Source organism: Cylas formicarius, unplaced genomic scaffold, assembly GCF_029955315.1.
Source record: "Cylas formicarius isolate icCylForm1 unplaced genomic scaffold, icCylForm1.1 PGA_scaffold_5__7_contigs__length_24384050, whole genome shotgun sequence".
Classification (NCBI taxonomy): domain Eukaryota; kingdom Metazoa; phylum Arthropoda; class Insecta; order Coleoptera; family Brentidae; genus Cylas; species Cylas formicarius.
The window spans coordinates 16076372-16093710 of record NW_026844341.1 but is presented as its reverse complement, the minus strand read 5'-3'; the positions used below and the strand labels follow the sequence as shown (position 1 = coordinate 16093710).

The 17339-nt window shown below is 34.1% G+C and overlaps 1 protein-coding gene and 1 long non-coding RNA gene across 6 annotated transcripts in view; one reads left to right on the top strand and one right to left on the bottom strand.

Annotated features, from left to right (window-relative positions):
• The window catches only part of LOC132701726 (protein sickie), a 109797-nt gene that overhangs the window by 41283 nt on the left and 51175 nt on the right, over positions 1-17339 (bottom strand). For 4 of the 5 annotated variants that reach the window (XM_060669877.1, XM_060669875.1, XM_060669876.1 and 1 more), the window contains one exon: positions 6980-7161. In XM_060669877.1, coding sequence (XP_060525860.1) covers positions 6980-7161 — 182 coding nt within the window. Of the gene's footprint in view, positions 1-6979; positions 7162-7444; positions 7669-17339 lie in introns of those variants that run through there. The other variant, XM_060669878.1, reaches the window with a different exon arrangement.
• Positions 7788-15991, top strand: LOC132701728 (uncharacterized). Its single transcript, XR_009618815.1, has 4 exons — positions 7788-8137; positions 13422-13925; positions 15131-15404; positions 15456-15991. It is a non-coding gene; the product is annotated as an uncharacterized LOC132701728 (long non-coding RNA).

Genomic DNA, 17339 nt, shown 5'->3' with positions numbered 1-17339 from the left:
ATGCCTTTGGTCATCTCTCTATACATTGTTGGAACGTCCATTCCCGCACCAAAAACCATTTTCATTTTCGTCCGGGGCTCATGTGTACGCAATTACACGCGGTCATTAAAATTTAAAGCCCCCCCTCCCACCTCGCTCCACCGACACAGTCCGAATTGCCTCTATCGTGATTTACGAGCGTACGTTCTCAGTGCCTCTTTTGTGTATTTTTCTGCGGATCGTGTTTGTATATATCGGCATAAGTAAACACGAAAACGGTGGAGTGGAGTTTATTTGTATATTTCCACGTCTTTGACAATTAGAGAAAACAATTAGCAGCGCAAACGGCCTTAGTTTACAGCCTCTATGCATATGCGTAAAAAAAGTTAAATGCTCTATGGAGTGTTTATTGCAAAAAAAACTGGCACGCGATCTAATTCACGTAATGCGGCCGAATGTGAGGCAAATCTTGTTCTTTGTTAAACACGAGATTGTTTTATATTATTTATCAATTTTTCTAGTATTTTGGGTTGTTTGACGTCAATTCGTTTGCTAGTGTGCTTTGTGCAATCGTTTATCATTCTTTGAACTAAGCGGTTGTGATATATTTTGACTAATTTTGACTAGAATACCTACAAAGAATTTCATGCTTGTTTTAACTAACACTAACATTTATTAAAATGGGAAATTGTTATGTTGCAAATGGTTTCAGAAACGTTTATCCGGCCAATAAAAGGTTATTTTTTTGATTCGTTACATGTATTGATTTTGTTTTATAAATAGATAATAACACATCGACTTATTATATTAATAACATCAATAAATATAGAATAAATAAATAATTAAAGTATTTACGTGCATATTGATTTAGATTTGAAAAAAAAATTAATTTAAACAAAATATATATTGATTAAATGCAACTTTTTTACCATTACATTTTTTGAAAACTTTAAAGGAAAAATTTAATTTGAATTTCTAATTGTATCAAGCTTTTTTCGGATGCTTTTTCAGAAAGAAATTTACAATTTTTTTTTGACAAAAATATATAAATGATTTCAGTAGGAATTATATCGGTAAATAAGTTAACTAAACAAAGAGGCCAATATCCCGTTTATACTTGGAATCATAGAGGAAACTTTTTATTATTAATTTAAAAAATATATTATTTTCATAAAACGTTTCGCATGTTGTAAAATCCAAAACACAGTAGATATTAATTTTTTCCATATGAGTATATGAGGTTTATTTTTCAAGGAAACTTCCAGCGTCGGTTGAAAAAAAAGAACTCACTCAAGAGTACTTCTAAATTTGACAAAATAAAAAAATGTTATTAAACAAATTTGCTAAGTTCAAATATGGAATTACATTACGTTGAAAAAAAATCATTCATTCATTGTTAAAATGTATCCATAGATAGAATAACAAAGAAAATTTTACAATCGTTAGCATGTTACAATTTGACGCAATAAATATGAGATATGAAAAAATATAAATTGTCTTGATTGTGGGAAAAAATAATAAATTGTGATGGGTTTATCGCAATTATTTTGAAACGTAAATGGATTTAATTTCATATTGGAACGTAGTATATAGGTACAACAAAGTTTTCTAAATAATTTTTTAATATTGTAAAATTTAAGTTGTTTAAGTTTAAGTATGAAGTTTTTTTTCCAAAAATTAATAATGAAAAGGTTTCGCATACGGTTCCAAATTATTAATTATTATTTATCTCATAAGTAGTTGTTTAAAAAAAATTGCCTCATTTTTCTATGGCGCAGCAATTTTCCAAACCGCAGAAACCTCCTGTATATAAGGACAGGAAAAAAGAAACCGGCAACGCCAGCGGACGCGAAGAAAAATTTATTGCCTTCTCGAGATTTCATTCGATACGGTAATCCGCGCACGCACGTTAAGGGGGCGCACTGCGAAAGTGTCGGATAACTCCACAGTTCCCCAACCCGAAGCGGGACGCGGTTGGGGAGGGGCTGGTTAAGATTGGGGGGAGCGCGCAGGAAAAAACATCCAAAGTTTGGCAATAAACGCGGCGAGGCGTCCCTGGAAAACCAAGTGCCCCAAACGATCCGCTCCGACGCGCCCTGCTATGGTAATATAGGGGGATCGGTGCCTTCTGCTGCCGCGCTAGATAAGCGAGCTTTATGGAGTTTCCGTAAATCCCAATCACTTTAACGTTATAAAACGAAATACGCAAAAAGGGGCGCTAACCATAACCCCCAACACCCCTACCGAACCCCTCGGCGCCTCAATGAGAAGTGAAGGTAACTTTTGTGAGAATATTATGCAATAAAAAAGTTAAATGTAAATGTAAAACGTTAAAATTCAGTATTATAGAAAAACAGGAAAATTTTCACCCGATATGGAGAGATCTATATTTTGTTTGTCACGAATGATAGAAATGGGGACAAATCGCAATAACAATACAGATTTTAAGGTAGCTCTGGAGAAGATTGAGATTGCAAGGGATGGGCTTGGTCAAACTTTCACAAAATTTATTCAGTTATTTAGACAACAGCTTGTGGGCGTGACAACTAATATCTGAGACTGTTAAAATAAAATAAGTAGGGGAGGGGGGCAAGCTATTTATTATTTTTTGTGGCTCTTAAGAATCAGGTCAATTTATTTTTGGCTAATTTTAACTAAATCTACCCCAATTTTAATAATTTAAAAATTATTTATTAAATGTATATTAATAAAAAAAAACGTTACTGATTAGTAATTATTTTTCTAACGATTAAAAATTTGTTACTGGTATTTATAAGATTTTCTAAAACTCTAGGCTTTAGGCAAAATCCATCGAATTATCCAAAAAAATAACACTTTCAATAAATTAATTATGTCTCGGTTCTAATAATATGGAATAGCTTCTTTTTAGCATTTTGGAGCGGTCCATTGTACACTTGGTATTACGCAAAATGCAAAAAAATGTACAAATAACCAGAATTTATAATCATTAGAAGAAAAACGAAAAAAAAAAATTTTGGTTAATTTTTGAAGTAGGCTTCCTTGCTCCAAGGATCAGAACAAAAAGTAACAAGTAACGATGCCTACCTTAAACAAACCAACCCCTTTGAAAAATACCATTTCTGCAGTGAAACCGTACGTTAATATTTTAGATTTGCCCAGCAAACATGTAAATTAGACCTTTTTGCAAAAATCGCATTTAAATATGTCCGTTGCTGTCTATTTTTTATATTATCAATCTTATATATTAACGTTTAATATTGTTCAACCGTTATAAAGATCATTGCCTTGCTTATAAAATTAAGTATCACCCTCATTCCTTTATTTTATTGCACTTATAGCTTAAATACGTTTTCCTGAGTACAAGAAATTAATAATTAACAACAATAATTAAAATGAGGGGCGATAATCGTAGACTAAGCACATGTCCTAAAATTTATTTTAGATCCTTTAACTATATATACATTTACTTTATTTTTTTCTTAATTAGGGCCAAATCAGCCCCTTATCACCAGAAACAACAAATTTCAAACAAATCCGTGAGAAGATATTTGAATTAATTTATTAAACATTATAAAAAAAAAACTTTACAAACAATGCATTCATAAAATGATCTGAGGAACACCCCCTTTAATATTGCTACGTCTTTTTTAAACACCCTGTATAATTTAAGTCAGTTATCAATGAAACTTGCCGACGTCCAGAGTTTAATTGAAACTGTTGAAGAGTTAAGTTCTGAAGAAGCCACCAGGATGATCCCCGAAACGTCACTTTCTATAATAATAGTGTTAGAAATAAACCAACAATTAAATAAATTAAATAAATAACTTGGAACAGATACGATATGAACGATTAATTACGATTAATCAGTTGACTATCAAAATCATGTTTCAACATTTCAACTCAAATCATTTAGGAGATATATCACACAGCAAACAAAGATTCTTGGTGACGATATCCAGCATAGCTACTCATCTAACCGCTTGACATAACCCATTATGAGAATTATGATTCAACAATAAAGAAGAATATATGATAATAAATATCAATTAATTACTAGGACAAAGCAGGTCTTGTATATATCGATATATTTAATCAAGAGACTCCATTCGTATTAACAGTATTTTTTTTAGATTATGCTTAAATGACTGAGCAGATGGATACGCTGTAACATTTTAGGAGGATCTTATTATGAATTTTAATAGCGTTACATCTAAAAAGCAGCGGTATTAACGTTCAATGGCGAAAATGCTAATAAAAATTTTTTCGTTTCTATTCCTCGATACTGGTTTGAAGTTTACAAAGAAATTTTTAGGGAATACAAATCTTAAAATCGTGCTCGGGGTAAAATTTACTCTTTTTTTTTCAGGAATATCATCTTGTTCTTTCTCTGGCCACGACGGCCGTTTTTCTTGGTGTGGGATTAAGCGTATAAATATCTTAAACCGTAATTATGGGGCTCGCGAATAAAATAATCGCGTTACGAAATCCCGAGTCCCAAACTCGAAAGAAAATGCTTTAAAATATCGTCAAAATCGCTGTTAAACCCGATTGGTGGCTAATTATCCCCAACAAAAATCCGCGCTGATGACGATGCCGCCAACCCAAACCTCACGTCAGGCGCAAACGACCCAACGAAATAAAAAGTTTTCCGGTCCCGGACTGCAGCAAATGAAATTAGAATCTGATAAGTCATTTTATGGTAACCAAGATTCGAACTGGGCAAATTTATAAAAAGTACGAATCGCCTTTTCGTATTTCAAAATCGATTCTCTTAGTCGACATGTAAAATGTCTTGTTTGCCAATGATTTAGAAAATTCAGGTAAACATTTGGAACAAATGGCTGCAATTCAACTAACCAACCACGTTTCGTGTCCCAACCTAAGCCCAAATCAAAATAAATAAGGACTAAAAGTTCAGATTTTCACGAAATTATATATAATTACATGGCAATTGTTTCGACAACACCGGGTCTTTATCAAATGTAATATTTACAAACTACCTGCTACTATATATACCGAAAAATGACAATAAAACCTTAATTAACTTAAACACAGAATAACACATTTTTGACGACAATTTTGATATTTTACATACAGCCACAAAAAGTAGAATTTTATTGGAAGCCATGGAGATTAACAAAATGAGACATTCAAATGTATTGCTTAACGATGACCGAGTGTAGGGGCGTCCGTACCCTTTGCAAAAGCACGATCTCCCCCCAGGGTACGCAGGGAGGTCGTTAAGTATTATTTATTTATCTCCGGGGACGACAAATTATGATTAGCTGAGTCGGGCGTTTGTTGGGGAAATTTCTTCCATCCCCACGCGAAGCTCTCTCGTTAATTACGCGGCTGGGGGGCAGAATTTGTAAGAAACTTGGCGCGTTCTTACGAGAAAACTTACTCCAATTGCCGCGTGTGCGTGTTGACATTTGTGAAATTTGTATTTCCACGGACTGTTCCGTTTATCCTTTATTCTAATGTCAGCTAGTCCTTAGAATATGAATTGGATAAACTTACGGGTCAGTCTTGTCCATTTTTACCCTCCAATATCTTCAAGAACTACTTTAAATCAATCGGCATAACGAGTTTATATCGGATTAAAATGGAATTTCCTTTCTAAGTGATGAATTAACTCCAGAAAGAAACTTTTGGTTCATCTTGAATGTTATGAATTAAAGTTCAATTTACTTTAAATGTTAATTATTAAACACTGCCGGATTAAGAGAACCCAATATAAATTTAATGCCAATTTAATATTGATTACGCGCCAGATATATAAATGTTATCCTAAATTTTGGCCGATATATATTTAAAAGAAATATAGAGAAAAAATTTTTAGGGAATATCTTTCCAACAAAAACTGTTAACTCGCTAAAATTTGAGCGCATCCACCGAAACAGAACTTTGTTCGCTAAATAGGAATTAGTAGATTAATTAACCACAATGCTACAAAAAAATTGCTCAAAAAACTAGAGTTATGGCGCCTCCACCAATGCGTCAAGAACCTACCCCGCGAAAATCGGTATCGTTTAGGCCCATGCTATAATAAATAGGCCGGAAACGAACGCTTCTGAAATCCCAAGAAATATAACTGATAGAAATCTGATTTTTAATGGGAATACATCATTTCCATTCAGCACTGCAAACTGTCATTATATATATTAAAAAATTATTTTTTTAAATTGAATATTCTATGGAATAAAAGCCAAGAAGAAAACAGAAAGTATGACTTTAGCGGAGACGGTAAGTTAACTGTTTTTAATCATTCAACTTATTATATACTTATTACTTAGCAAACGTCGTTTTTTAGAGGGAAAACGCTGGCTTTTAGGTTTTGCTCCTTTTCGACCAAAAATGCTCCCGTGTTTGAAAATTTTTCTAATTATTTTCTTGTTTCTTTCCTTTCTTTTTTTTACCGTGGCCTGTTCTTCGGACAAATGCATTAAAAAAAATTATTATCAAAAAAATTAAAGTTCAAAATTCAGACGCATACGCCTAGGACTCAGTAAATTAAATATCAGAAAAACAAAACACATTTATTCTTTCAAATAAAACTGTAAATTGTATGCCTATATTGCTGATATTTGGTTTAATAAAATTTTTCTTTCATAGATGAACATTAACTTAACAAATTAAGGGTCTTATATGCTGGTTTTTAATAGTTTATTTTCTTAGGGATCAAAAATTTCTATCCTAAATGAAGAAAAATGCTTTGGAGATGCAGACGACATAGAAATAAAATAAAAACGTAGCTTTTTCAGTTAAAATAAGAAAGCTCCGACTTCTAGGAGGAAGACTTGGCATCATTGTTCATATAATTATAGGATCAAGCGTAGCTGTAGCTAAAAAGTCCGGTTACACTCTCTGAAGTATATGGCCGTTGCCATATTTTTGAATAACCCTCAGTAATGTACTATCCGCGTTTAATTAAAAAAAAAAAACTCTTCGCCAAGGAAAACTCCCGCCGGGACCGAACATAGCGGGTCTCGTCGCAGCGGTATGTACGGTTGCCTACCTGTTCGGTGTCATTTCCACTTGCGCCCGCGCCTTAGTCGCTTGTTTGTGCCGCGAGAGGGCGAAGAAGAGCGCGAGGATCGCCTTCAGTTTGCCATCACGCAACTCTTGCGCCGTGACGCTCTCGACGCCGGCGACGTGCTGCGCTCGCAACGAGCCAAGGCATAGGTTGATGTTGTCCAACTGCAAAAATAACGCACACATTTTAGCTGTTTAATCACAAGACGATGATACAGAACGATCGCAGAATAACGTGTTGCCTGTAACTTTAGGCGTATGTCCGGGCGAGAAATTTAAACCTCAAAAATTCGGACCACATGTTTTAATCGGAAAACGGACACATTTTTAAAAGGTGATTTCAGTGGCGGGCCCTCGACTGTCGTTTCTTCCCGCGGAGTTTTGACGAGTTTTCCACCGTTTCGGCGGCGTTCTTCAGTATACCCGCGTGCTGCGTGTGGTTACTCACGTCTTTGAAGATTTTCGTGAAGACGAAGATCGCGACCAGGAACCGAAAGCCGCCGGGAACATACTCGAGGAACCACAAGATGGGAAACAGCATGCCGCTCACCACTGGAACCATATCGATCGGGAATTTCGCGCCAAATGTCAACGGCGACGTTTCACGTCACCATTAACGGTGACTTTTGGTTCGTTAATGATGACGACTGAAGACGCTTATATTTAAGCAATTTTTTCAGACGATTTTTTATTTTCTGAACTTTTTTAAGATGTATTATTTTCAGGGTTTTAGGTTCTTAGGAAAATTCCTCAATTTTCTTTAAAAAAGTGCTCCACTCCAAAATTCGATTGACTCGATTCTTAAAAAAAACGTTTTTTTTTAAGCAAGGCGGAATGGATCTTCAGAACTAGAACAAGATTAAATGCCCAAAGGATAAAATTTTTCAAGCTAAGTATTACGTCTTAACCATATCGCTAGGCCGATAATACAACAACTTATGAAGCAACTACAATTTTTTGAGAAGGTCCATACAACAAGCGCATGCGCGAGATTTATAGTTTCGTTTTCCACCAATCCGACTTTCCACAACCAACATGGCCGCCGACAGATCGTCATATGCCTAGATCTGGACAAATGTTCTGAGACAATGAGTTAAGTGTGGGGATATCGCTGTTTAGAAAAAAAAAGAACAAAGGGCAGGTAATTAATACGTATTTTTCAAATAAACCTAGCAGAATGAAATGTTTAATTCGTTATTTGTTTGTAAAGGCCCGAAGATACGATGCAATTTGAATGCTTGATTATTTAGATGTTTATAAAGGTTGCTTTTTAACTTTGGATAATTAATACAATAATATAAGCAGAGTTTTTAGTGTTCGCGCGTTTATTAAAACTAAAAGCAAGAGAAATCATTGTTTGAAATGCTGAATAAAGTCCGGTATACCAATTATAAAAATAAATAAGAACTAAAAGTTCAGATTTTCACGAAATTATATACATTCTCATGTCATATTTGATAAAGACACGGTGTGGTCGAAACAATTGTCATGTGAATATATATAATTTCGTGAAAATCTGAACGTTTAGTTCTTATTTATTGTGTTAAATGGATTTTCATCGAGTAAAAGCCACCTCAGTTCAATTTATACCAATAATATTCTTTATATTCTATATATTTACATATTTATATATTAATTATATTTAATTCACACTAGGATACACGGTTTTTTCTTGAGAATAAGGGAAAAACCACGTGACAATCGATTTTCCAATCCCGAACACTTTTCCACTTATCATTTTTGCTGTACGATATTTAGGATCTCATAGTTTTGGTTAACTAAAGAGGTAAAAAAGGTGAAACCTAAATACTTAACTTTCCTAAAGTGTTTATACTAATTACATTTATTTACACTTTTAATAGTCATCTCTCGTGATTTCGACCGTTATGTACATTTTTCATCGATTTAAAAAAAAATTTGTTAATACATGTTGCAATATTAATTGCAGAAATTGCATCGTGGCTAAAGTGCAATTTTGGCGGCTATTTTCGATTTCGGCATATTATCGATACGCATGATTTTTGGATTTATTTTGAATTCCGCGATTTTTTTAAATAAATAATGCGGTACGCTTTATGATTTCCTTATTGTTTCGACCGGTGAGACCGTAAATCGATTCGTTCCGAACTACTTCGTGGCGTTTGGCGTTACTTCATTCCATGGTCGGCGGGCACAGCAAAACGCGATACTTTTGCTGATGTCGCAATCGCAGCGTAAGTACTAAATGATATCGAATTTCGGGTCGCTTTTGTCGCCCGGGCGTCATTTCGACCGCAAAACTGCATTTTAAATGGTCGGTCGTCACTTAACCTTGTCCGGGATCGTTCAATTTCCATAAAAGGAGTTAAAAATAAAGTTGCGTCACAGCGATCAGCCGCCAGACGACCACAAATTACGTACTTTCTCGCGTCACACATACACAGTCACCCACGACCATTTACGTGCCGAACCCCACCGGATGGCACTATACAGGATGTTCAGAAATTGTATATGGTAAAAATCATCTTTACAAAATAAAAGTGTTTCAGAAATCTACCACTAGAGGGCACTTTTCCTAGAACATTTTTTATCTTCCCTGGATTACACTTATTTAGACTGATATTGCAAAATAGAACAGATTGCCTTAAGCAGAATCACAAATCCTCAAAAAATGTTGCTCTTGTTTTAAGTCGATAAGTGTTATCGTTTCACCACAAATCGACTTTTTTAGTCTCGACTCGAATTTGAAAAAGTCATTGTCGCAATCCGTTAAAAATTAGTTTCTATTAAAGAGTTTATTATCCAACTGCCACTGTGATGGCCCATCAGGAATATTCAAATACTGAATATCGCGATATGCATTTTTGCTAAGGAAGAGCATTTTGTTATGGAAATACAGATCAAGCTCGAAGGCTTCATATCGAGGGTTATCCCAATAGCACCAACGAGTAAGAGAAAACTTGCTGCGCGGGAAAGTTTGGGAAGTTTGGCATGAAAACGATCTTCGACCCTTTCAAGTTCAGAGGGTTCAAGCACTGTATGATGGTAATGAGCAATTGAGAGTTATTTTATACAATCAAATTTTAGGAAAAATTCAAAATTACTCGCAATTCTTAAATGTCATTTTGTTCACCAACGAGGGTGCTTTCAGTCGTGCATCAGTGGAACATTTTCTTTAAATGTATGGGTAGGGATTATAGGAGATAATATTATAGGACCTCATTTCTTTAACGGATCGCTTAATGGGGAAATATATTTGCAATTTCTCCAAGAGGAACTACCACCTTTGCTGGAAGAGGTATGGGAATATAGGTATAGGAAAATAAAAAACAAGTTGTAGGTAAAGTGCCCTCTAGTGACAGATTTCTCAAACACTTGATATTTACTAAATCGGGACTGTGTGTAGAATAGCAGCTTATTTCGTTGAGAATCAAGCCCACTGAGTTAAAAATAAAATTTTGAAAAAATGATTTTTGACAAGCCATAACTCGAAAAATATTACGATTTCGAATTTTTGTTACATGACTTATTTACTTATTTTACCACTTTGAATCTTTCAACCAAGTTTCAGAACTCAATTTCCCAAAACCCCGGACACGAAGCTTAATACTTCCAAATCTTTTGGTTCCTCCCGTGATACATAGTTAGATATTTTTACCATTTGTGAGTGTAATTTTATTTTTTTATTTGTTTTTTATAGTAATACTAATACTTTTTCAAAATTCCTAATTTGAAAAATAAAAAGCGTGTCTTGACTGTTGATGGCAATTACGAACAAACTGACGACGAAAATCAAACACCTGGCCAGTCGGTATCGCAGGACAGAGCATAAGGCGTTTTAAAAATATAAAGACTAAACTAAATCCTAGATATGGTCATAAAAAAATCCGGTAATATACCCCTTCTTATCACTACGATTTGAAAAAGTGGTAAGTGGAAAATTATTGTAAAAAGAATTGGGACAAAGTAAAACCATTGCTTATATCCTTGTATGATAGTGATAGTACAGATTCAAACTTTTCTGACAACGAATGTTATTTAATATGTATTTATATGTATAATTGATTTATTAGTTTATAGCATTGTCACAGCCATTATCATTTATGGTGGTTGGGTTTATTTAAAGCTTTTTGTTCACACTTTGTTTTGCATCCAAAGACAACGGAAAAATTAGTGACAGACACGTATTATTCAACACTGTCACTGATATCAGCAGGCACGTGGTCGATCGATATCCACCTGATTCTTATCCCCACATGCAAATTTATTGGTTATTGGGTTTACTCAGTAACAATAGGTATGAAGTAATTACTTTTTGGAGAGGGTCCGTCAAAAGCCAAGACGATATAATTCGAGACACACTTTACACACGCATCGATATTAAAGCCACCAAAAATTTCGTTTACGAGTTGCGTTTTCCAGACGGCGGCACCGCCTTATAAATAGATTCTTAAAACTGGGACGAAAGGGATATTTATTTATAAACATTTACTAATATTGCGAGAGCGTTGGGAAAGGTTGGGTCGTTTGCGGAAACATTCACCTATACCGGGACTCGTAAATTATTGTTAGTTTAGGATGTCCTGAACGTTGCGATAATAAACCCAAGCAACGGACGCCGATTAAACACAGGGCGATTCAAGTTGAGCGTCCCCTATTGGTTTTGCACCGCCGATTTTAAGAAAACACTTTTAAAATAAAAATTATTATTGTACCACCAAAAATATAGTGCATTTATTGCGTTGACGTTTTATGTATTTTACCTTAACCGCAAACCTTCGCAGGACCATGGTAAAACTCATTCGAACAGATGTTTATTCTGCATTAAGTAGGTCTTCCCTGAGATGGACCGTAACGAATATTTCTAGAAACTTTAAATTTTTATTTGAAAAAAAATTCGGCAAGAGGTAGCTAAAATATCAGTAAAAAGCTGGTCTAACTGTGAAAAACGAGTAATAAAAGAAGAAAATATTTATTGAGATTATTTTTTAAGTGACTGATTTATTAATATTATATTTAATATTTTGTATATTAATAATGATCCCATGTAGAAATGTAACGAAATAGAAGGTAATAAATTTTTACTATTTATTAATTTTTTTATGTGCATGTTTCAAGAATTACTCGGCGAAAAAGATTGAAAACATACTTATATCCCGCTTAATGGTGTAGGTAGATAAATTCCTAGGACGGTCCTAGAATGGTTACGGGTAAGGTTATGTTCGGCAGGGTGTTCTATAAGGGGTTGCGGTTTTGGAGTAATAAACAGTACGCAAAGTTAATCATGGGGTTGGTTGTAAAAACACAATATTTCTGGTCGTGGTATACCACACGCTTGCTTCCAAAGAAAAAAACTATTTCTAAAGCAGGAGTTTTGACTGGTAAATTAACAACAAGCAAGTCACCAAATTTCGGCCGTATTGAAAATTGCCGATAACTTTTTTATTTACGACAGTGGTCTATAGTAGTGCGTTTTCTTACACAGCACGGTTTTCAACATTAAATATTGACAGGTTCCTGAAATGTTTTTAGGATTCGAAAGTTAATCCGTTAAATATGAAAACTAGAATATGTCTGTATGCAAAAATGCAGAATATAAAATCTACTCCACACTTCTTTAATAAAACAAGCCATCGCTCTGATATGTACGTCACTGCGATAGCAAAATGATATTCTGACATAGCATTTACGAAAACCTTGACTCCGCCAATGCATGCAACTGAAACAGTTAAATGCTCCTTTTCATATAATATTGTTTCATGCATAAATAATTTAATAAATAAAATAAAAAACTTCCTAAAATATTTTAAAACTAAAATTTTTCAAACACTACTGATAAACATATTTAAGAAATTTTTGGTAAATGTATACCAAATGAAATGAAACATTATTAATATTTCTGTTTAAATGTTGACTTGTCGAAGTAAATGAAAACTTGCATAGAAGTAACAATAATATCAAAATAGACAAATGTAAATAACTATTATTATTTTTTGAAAATCATTCGTTGATCATTCAATTGCCCATTTTACTCCATTTTTCACAAAACACTGTTATTATTCCTTTTTGGGATTCAACATCCCTCATTTTAAAAGTGGTCTTATGCCTTGCTCCTTCAATTACAGTTAAAGTTGATCAATTTCTGAAAGCAAGCAGGTTACTTCTCATTTGCAACACAACAAATCGAATTGAATCATTAAAAAATGTTAGATCTATTGCTGATAAATATGGTTTTGCAAAATCCACGATATCGAGAAGACCTGCTTTCTTCAGGAAAGAGCACGCGGTATGTACAGTATGGATCTATTTAGTTAGGATTAAAAAAATGAGTTTATTTTTATGTATTGAAGAATGACTGAATGAATGAACGTAATCAATAAAATTTATATTTGCAAAATCTTAAAATGTTTATTAATGATTATTAACATACGTATTTTTTATTTCAGGCACCCCTTTGGCAGGTCTAATAATATGTGAAAAAGTTAAATTCTTCCATCGTCAACTGTTCCCTCAAAATTAAAAACCCTAACCGAGTTTTGGCTGGCTTGAAAAATTCAAAGACAGATTGACAACTGAGTATTTGTGAGTTATTTTGGAGAATGTTACCTCACAATCTGCACCTGGCCGAAAAATCAGTGCTTCCGGTAATCACAAAGTGAAATTGTGTGTTGTTGGAAAATTGAGTAAACCTAGAGCCTTTACAAATTCGTGTATACAAGTTTGTTACAAAAGGCCGAAGGACGTCAGTGAGGAAAACACTAGCGGAGTTAAATTTGCCTTAAAAACAGCTTCTAATTTTAAAAAACGCACCAGGCAATCCTGAGGATTTAACGAGAGATGATAATGGCACTAGATGAAGCCTGGAATGAGTTAATGGAACAAGAAGCTCTTACCTTAGTTTGACGTATCCTCTGATGGTGGAGATTCCATACTTTTGTCAGTTTTAGCAGGTAGACTGACAGAATATCAAGTATAAGATAAATAAAATCAGAGAAGAAAAACTTTTAATTATGAAGACTGAGCAACAGTCGGTCCAGCCCCGGACACATTTCAACTATTTTTGCAATTCCAAATGTTGAGTTTTGGTGGCGAAAAGCTTCGACCACATTAAGAATAGTAATTTACTCATTTTTAACTAGAACTACAATTTTAAAAGTTTTTTTTTAATGTCAAAGCTCCGGCACATACCTGTGCCGGAGCTTTGACATTATCATAAGATTTACAGTTCGCATTAAAAAACAGAGTATAAACCAATGCAGTCCGGATTATAAAATTTCTAAGTCAGTTGATGTCCCAGTTGTGTATATTTAGCAAGAACCTGTTTTTTTTGTACAGTCTTACCATCAATACTCTTCCTTCGGTGGTCTATGACGTTTGTTACTAAACAATATTGATTAAACTTAATGAATGTTTTCTAATTATCAATCAAGAAATTGGACCTCGTGCAGCTGTTTTTTTCTGTAATTCGTTCAAAATATACATAATTAGACCCAACATATTAATAATTTTAATAATTATCAAAATATTGCGTCATTTTAAAGCAAATTGATCAATTTTTTCCCCTTTAAAGAGGGTGCTTCTGAGTTTATCTATAGCAACGCATGTCTAATGAGACAGCGAGACAGAGGTCGAAACGTCGACGCAAATGGCTGTTCGTGCGGCACGCGGACTCATGGAAAATAAAATTTGTTTTCGCTCGTCTACGTTATAGTCACGACAGTTAAATACACTCGAAACGTCCGCCCGGTGTTGTTCGCGCGCCTAATTGACTAATTAGGGGGGACGAGGGGGTGTGTAAATCTTGTCCGTTTAAGTATGATTTATGGCGCCGTGGCGTGCGATTTTAATGGAAAAGAACCCGCACCGCACGGGGCGACCCGAATATCGGACGAAATTTCAGGCGAACACCTGGTATATCGCTCGGCTCGAATAACAGCCGCCACGTAATTGCAAAATAATCCACCTACAGCCCAAGATCATAAATAAACCAAATGACTTCATCGCGCGCGTTGCCCAACAATTATAAAATTATTGCGAAACGGCCGGTTAAATATCATTAAGTCGATTCTTGCTAATTATTACCATATAGTAAGTAAACAATATGGCCCGTAATTATCCATTACGGTGTGTAACAATGATTGGATTTTAATTCCAGCTTCTCAACCTTTATGAAATTGACCGTCGACAAGAACGCCCATAGTTTCTGTTTCTGTTTCATGTTTGTGAACATTCATTAAAATACAGCCAAAAGAAACGGACTGATGTCGGTCACAAATCGCCAGACTAAAAAATAATAATAATAATTAAACACTTATAGAATGAAAAGAGAAAAGAAGTGACAATAAAAATGTCGGCTGTTATAATATTTGGCAGGAAGATTGAGATAAAAGATTTTGAAAATACGCACAAACTGGATATTTTAATACAGGGTGAGCCAGTTAAATTCTATGAAACTTTTAAAAATCTAGGACTAACCTTAGATCAGGATATGCGATTCACAAAGCATGTAAGTTGTTGCCTTGCTTAACGGATATATCAACACAGAAATATCCTAACCAGAGACGTAAAATCAATGCCGTGTGACCCGTTGGTCCTTTCACAGGCTAAGTATTGTGATATTGTTTATGCTCCGTGCATGTGCATGTGCTTTTAATGACTTGAAAAGTTTTTAGCCCCACCACACACCCGCAAGAAGGAAGGGAGACGAATAGACTTTTATAAGTAATATATGAATGACTTGTTTGAGGTCTCATTTTATTGAGGTACATATTCGTCCACGTCGTACATTAAGGATGAAATAATAACAATCGGACCAAAGGTGTACGTGGGTTTATCTAGATTCAAATCGAACCGCGAGTATAAACTACGTGCGAACCATCACGAACGATTAGAAAAACGCGAGTATAATGCGTGATATCCTCCCCTCTGATGTTTACGCAGATTTTTCATTAAATATTGCTATTTGAACAGCATTAGAACATTTCGAAAACAAGATGTTTTTCGTGTGATCTTTTGTATATTTTCTGGAAGAAAACAATCAACTATGCGCAATAAAACAAAAATAAAAATAAATTAGAATATAATGATTTTTTTAGATGCCTTCCAACGGTATTTCAAAATGTGGGACACGTATAAACCAGCGGAGTGGTATACGATCTCAATAACGTAAGTGCATAATCTATTTTCCTCCATTTTCCAAGCCAAAACGTAAAATATAAATTCTTTTTGGTTTGAAAGAAATAAAAAAACTTTGCGTTCGACTTTCTTATCCTTGTGCTGGTTGACCATATTTTTATAACTCATTTATAAAAGGTTCCCCATTTTATACAGGGTGGCCAAAAAGGTATCCTAATCTAATATCAACTTTAGGTAGCTATAACTTGATTAATTTAAACGATACATGATATTTTTTTAAATAACAGGCAATTTACTTTTCAATTACCTTGAATATTGTTTATTTTATTTAGAAATGCATCAAAGTTCTGATTTTCTGCTTCACTATTTAACAAAAACAATGTAGATTCACTTACAGTCCTCCAGCATCGTTGCAAGAAAATTAAGAGTATCGCTAAATTATATTAATAAGTATTTGTTTTAAACGGAATGGGAGCTTATACAGTTTAATTACTTCGTAGTATAAGCTAGTGGTTCGTTCTTTGTTGCTCCTTGTTTACAAACGCCCATTTTCCTTTAAAATAAATACCGTACCGTTCAACTCGGCCCGATACTAGAATGCTCAATATTTTAAGAGTGTCATTTTGACAAGAGCCTTTGTCTTGGAAAATATAGCCATTTATATGAACCTCCGACAAGCATGATAATAAATGAAAAAATCATTAAACTTTAAATATCTTGGAACTTGGATAAATTGAAACTTAGAGACATTCAATAACATGAAACATAAAAATGTACGGGTGTGAGGTGAATACCATAAATAAAATAGATGCGTTAAAAATGTGGAGCTTACGGAGACTAGTCATGTTAGCAACTGCGAAATACTGAGAAGAGCACAACAGGAAAGGAAATTGCTCATTATTATCAAGAAAAGGAAAACCATCTATATATTATTAGCATTATCTTAGACTGATTGATAACAGAAGGTGATGTGCTGAGAATGTATCTAACACTTGAAGTTGTTATTAGATGTATGAGATGGATTTTTTTTAAATTGGAAAATAAAATATGATATATTGTTACTTGACAAATTAAAATTACATAACATTTTTCAAAAAGTCAAATTATTAAAAAAAAAAACTTTAAAATTTAGGTATCAAAAACCGTACTGAAACACACACACGTATTCTGGATATAAAGGATGGCGAAATTTGAGGTTAAGTAGAAAGATGTGAATTAATAAGGGAATA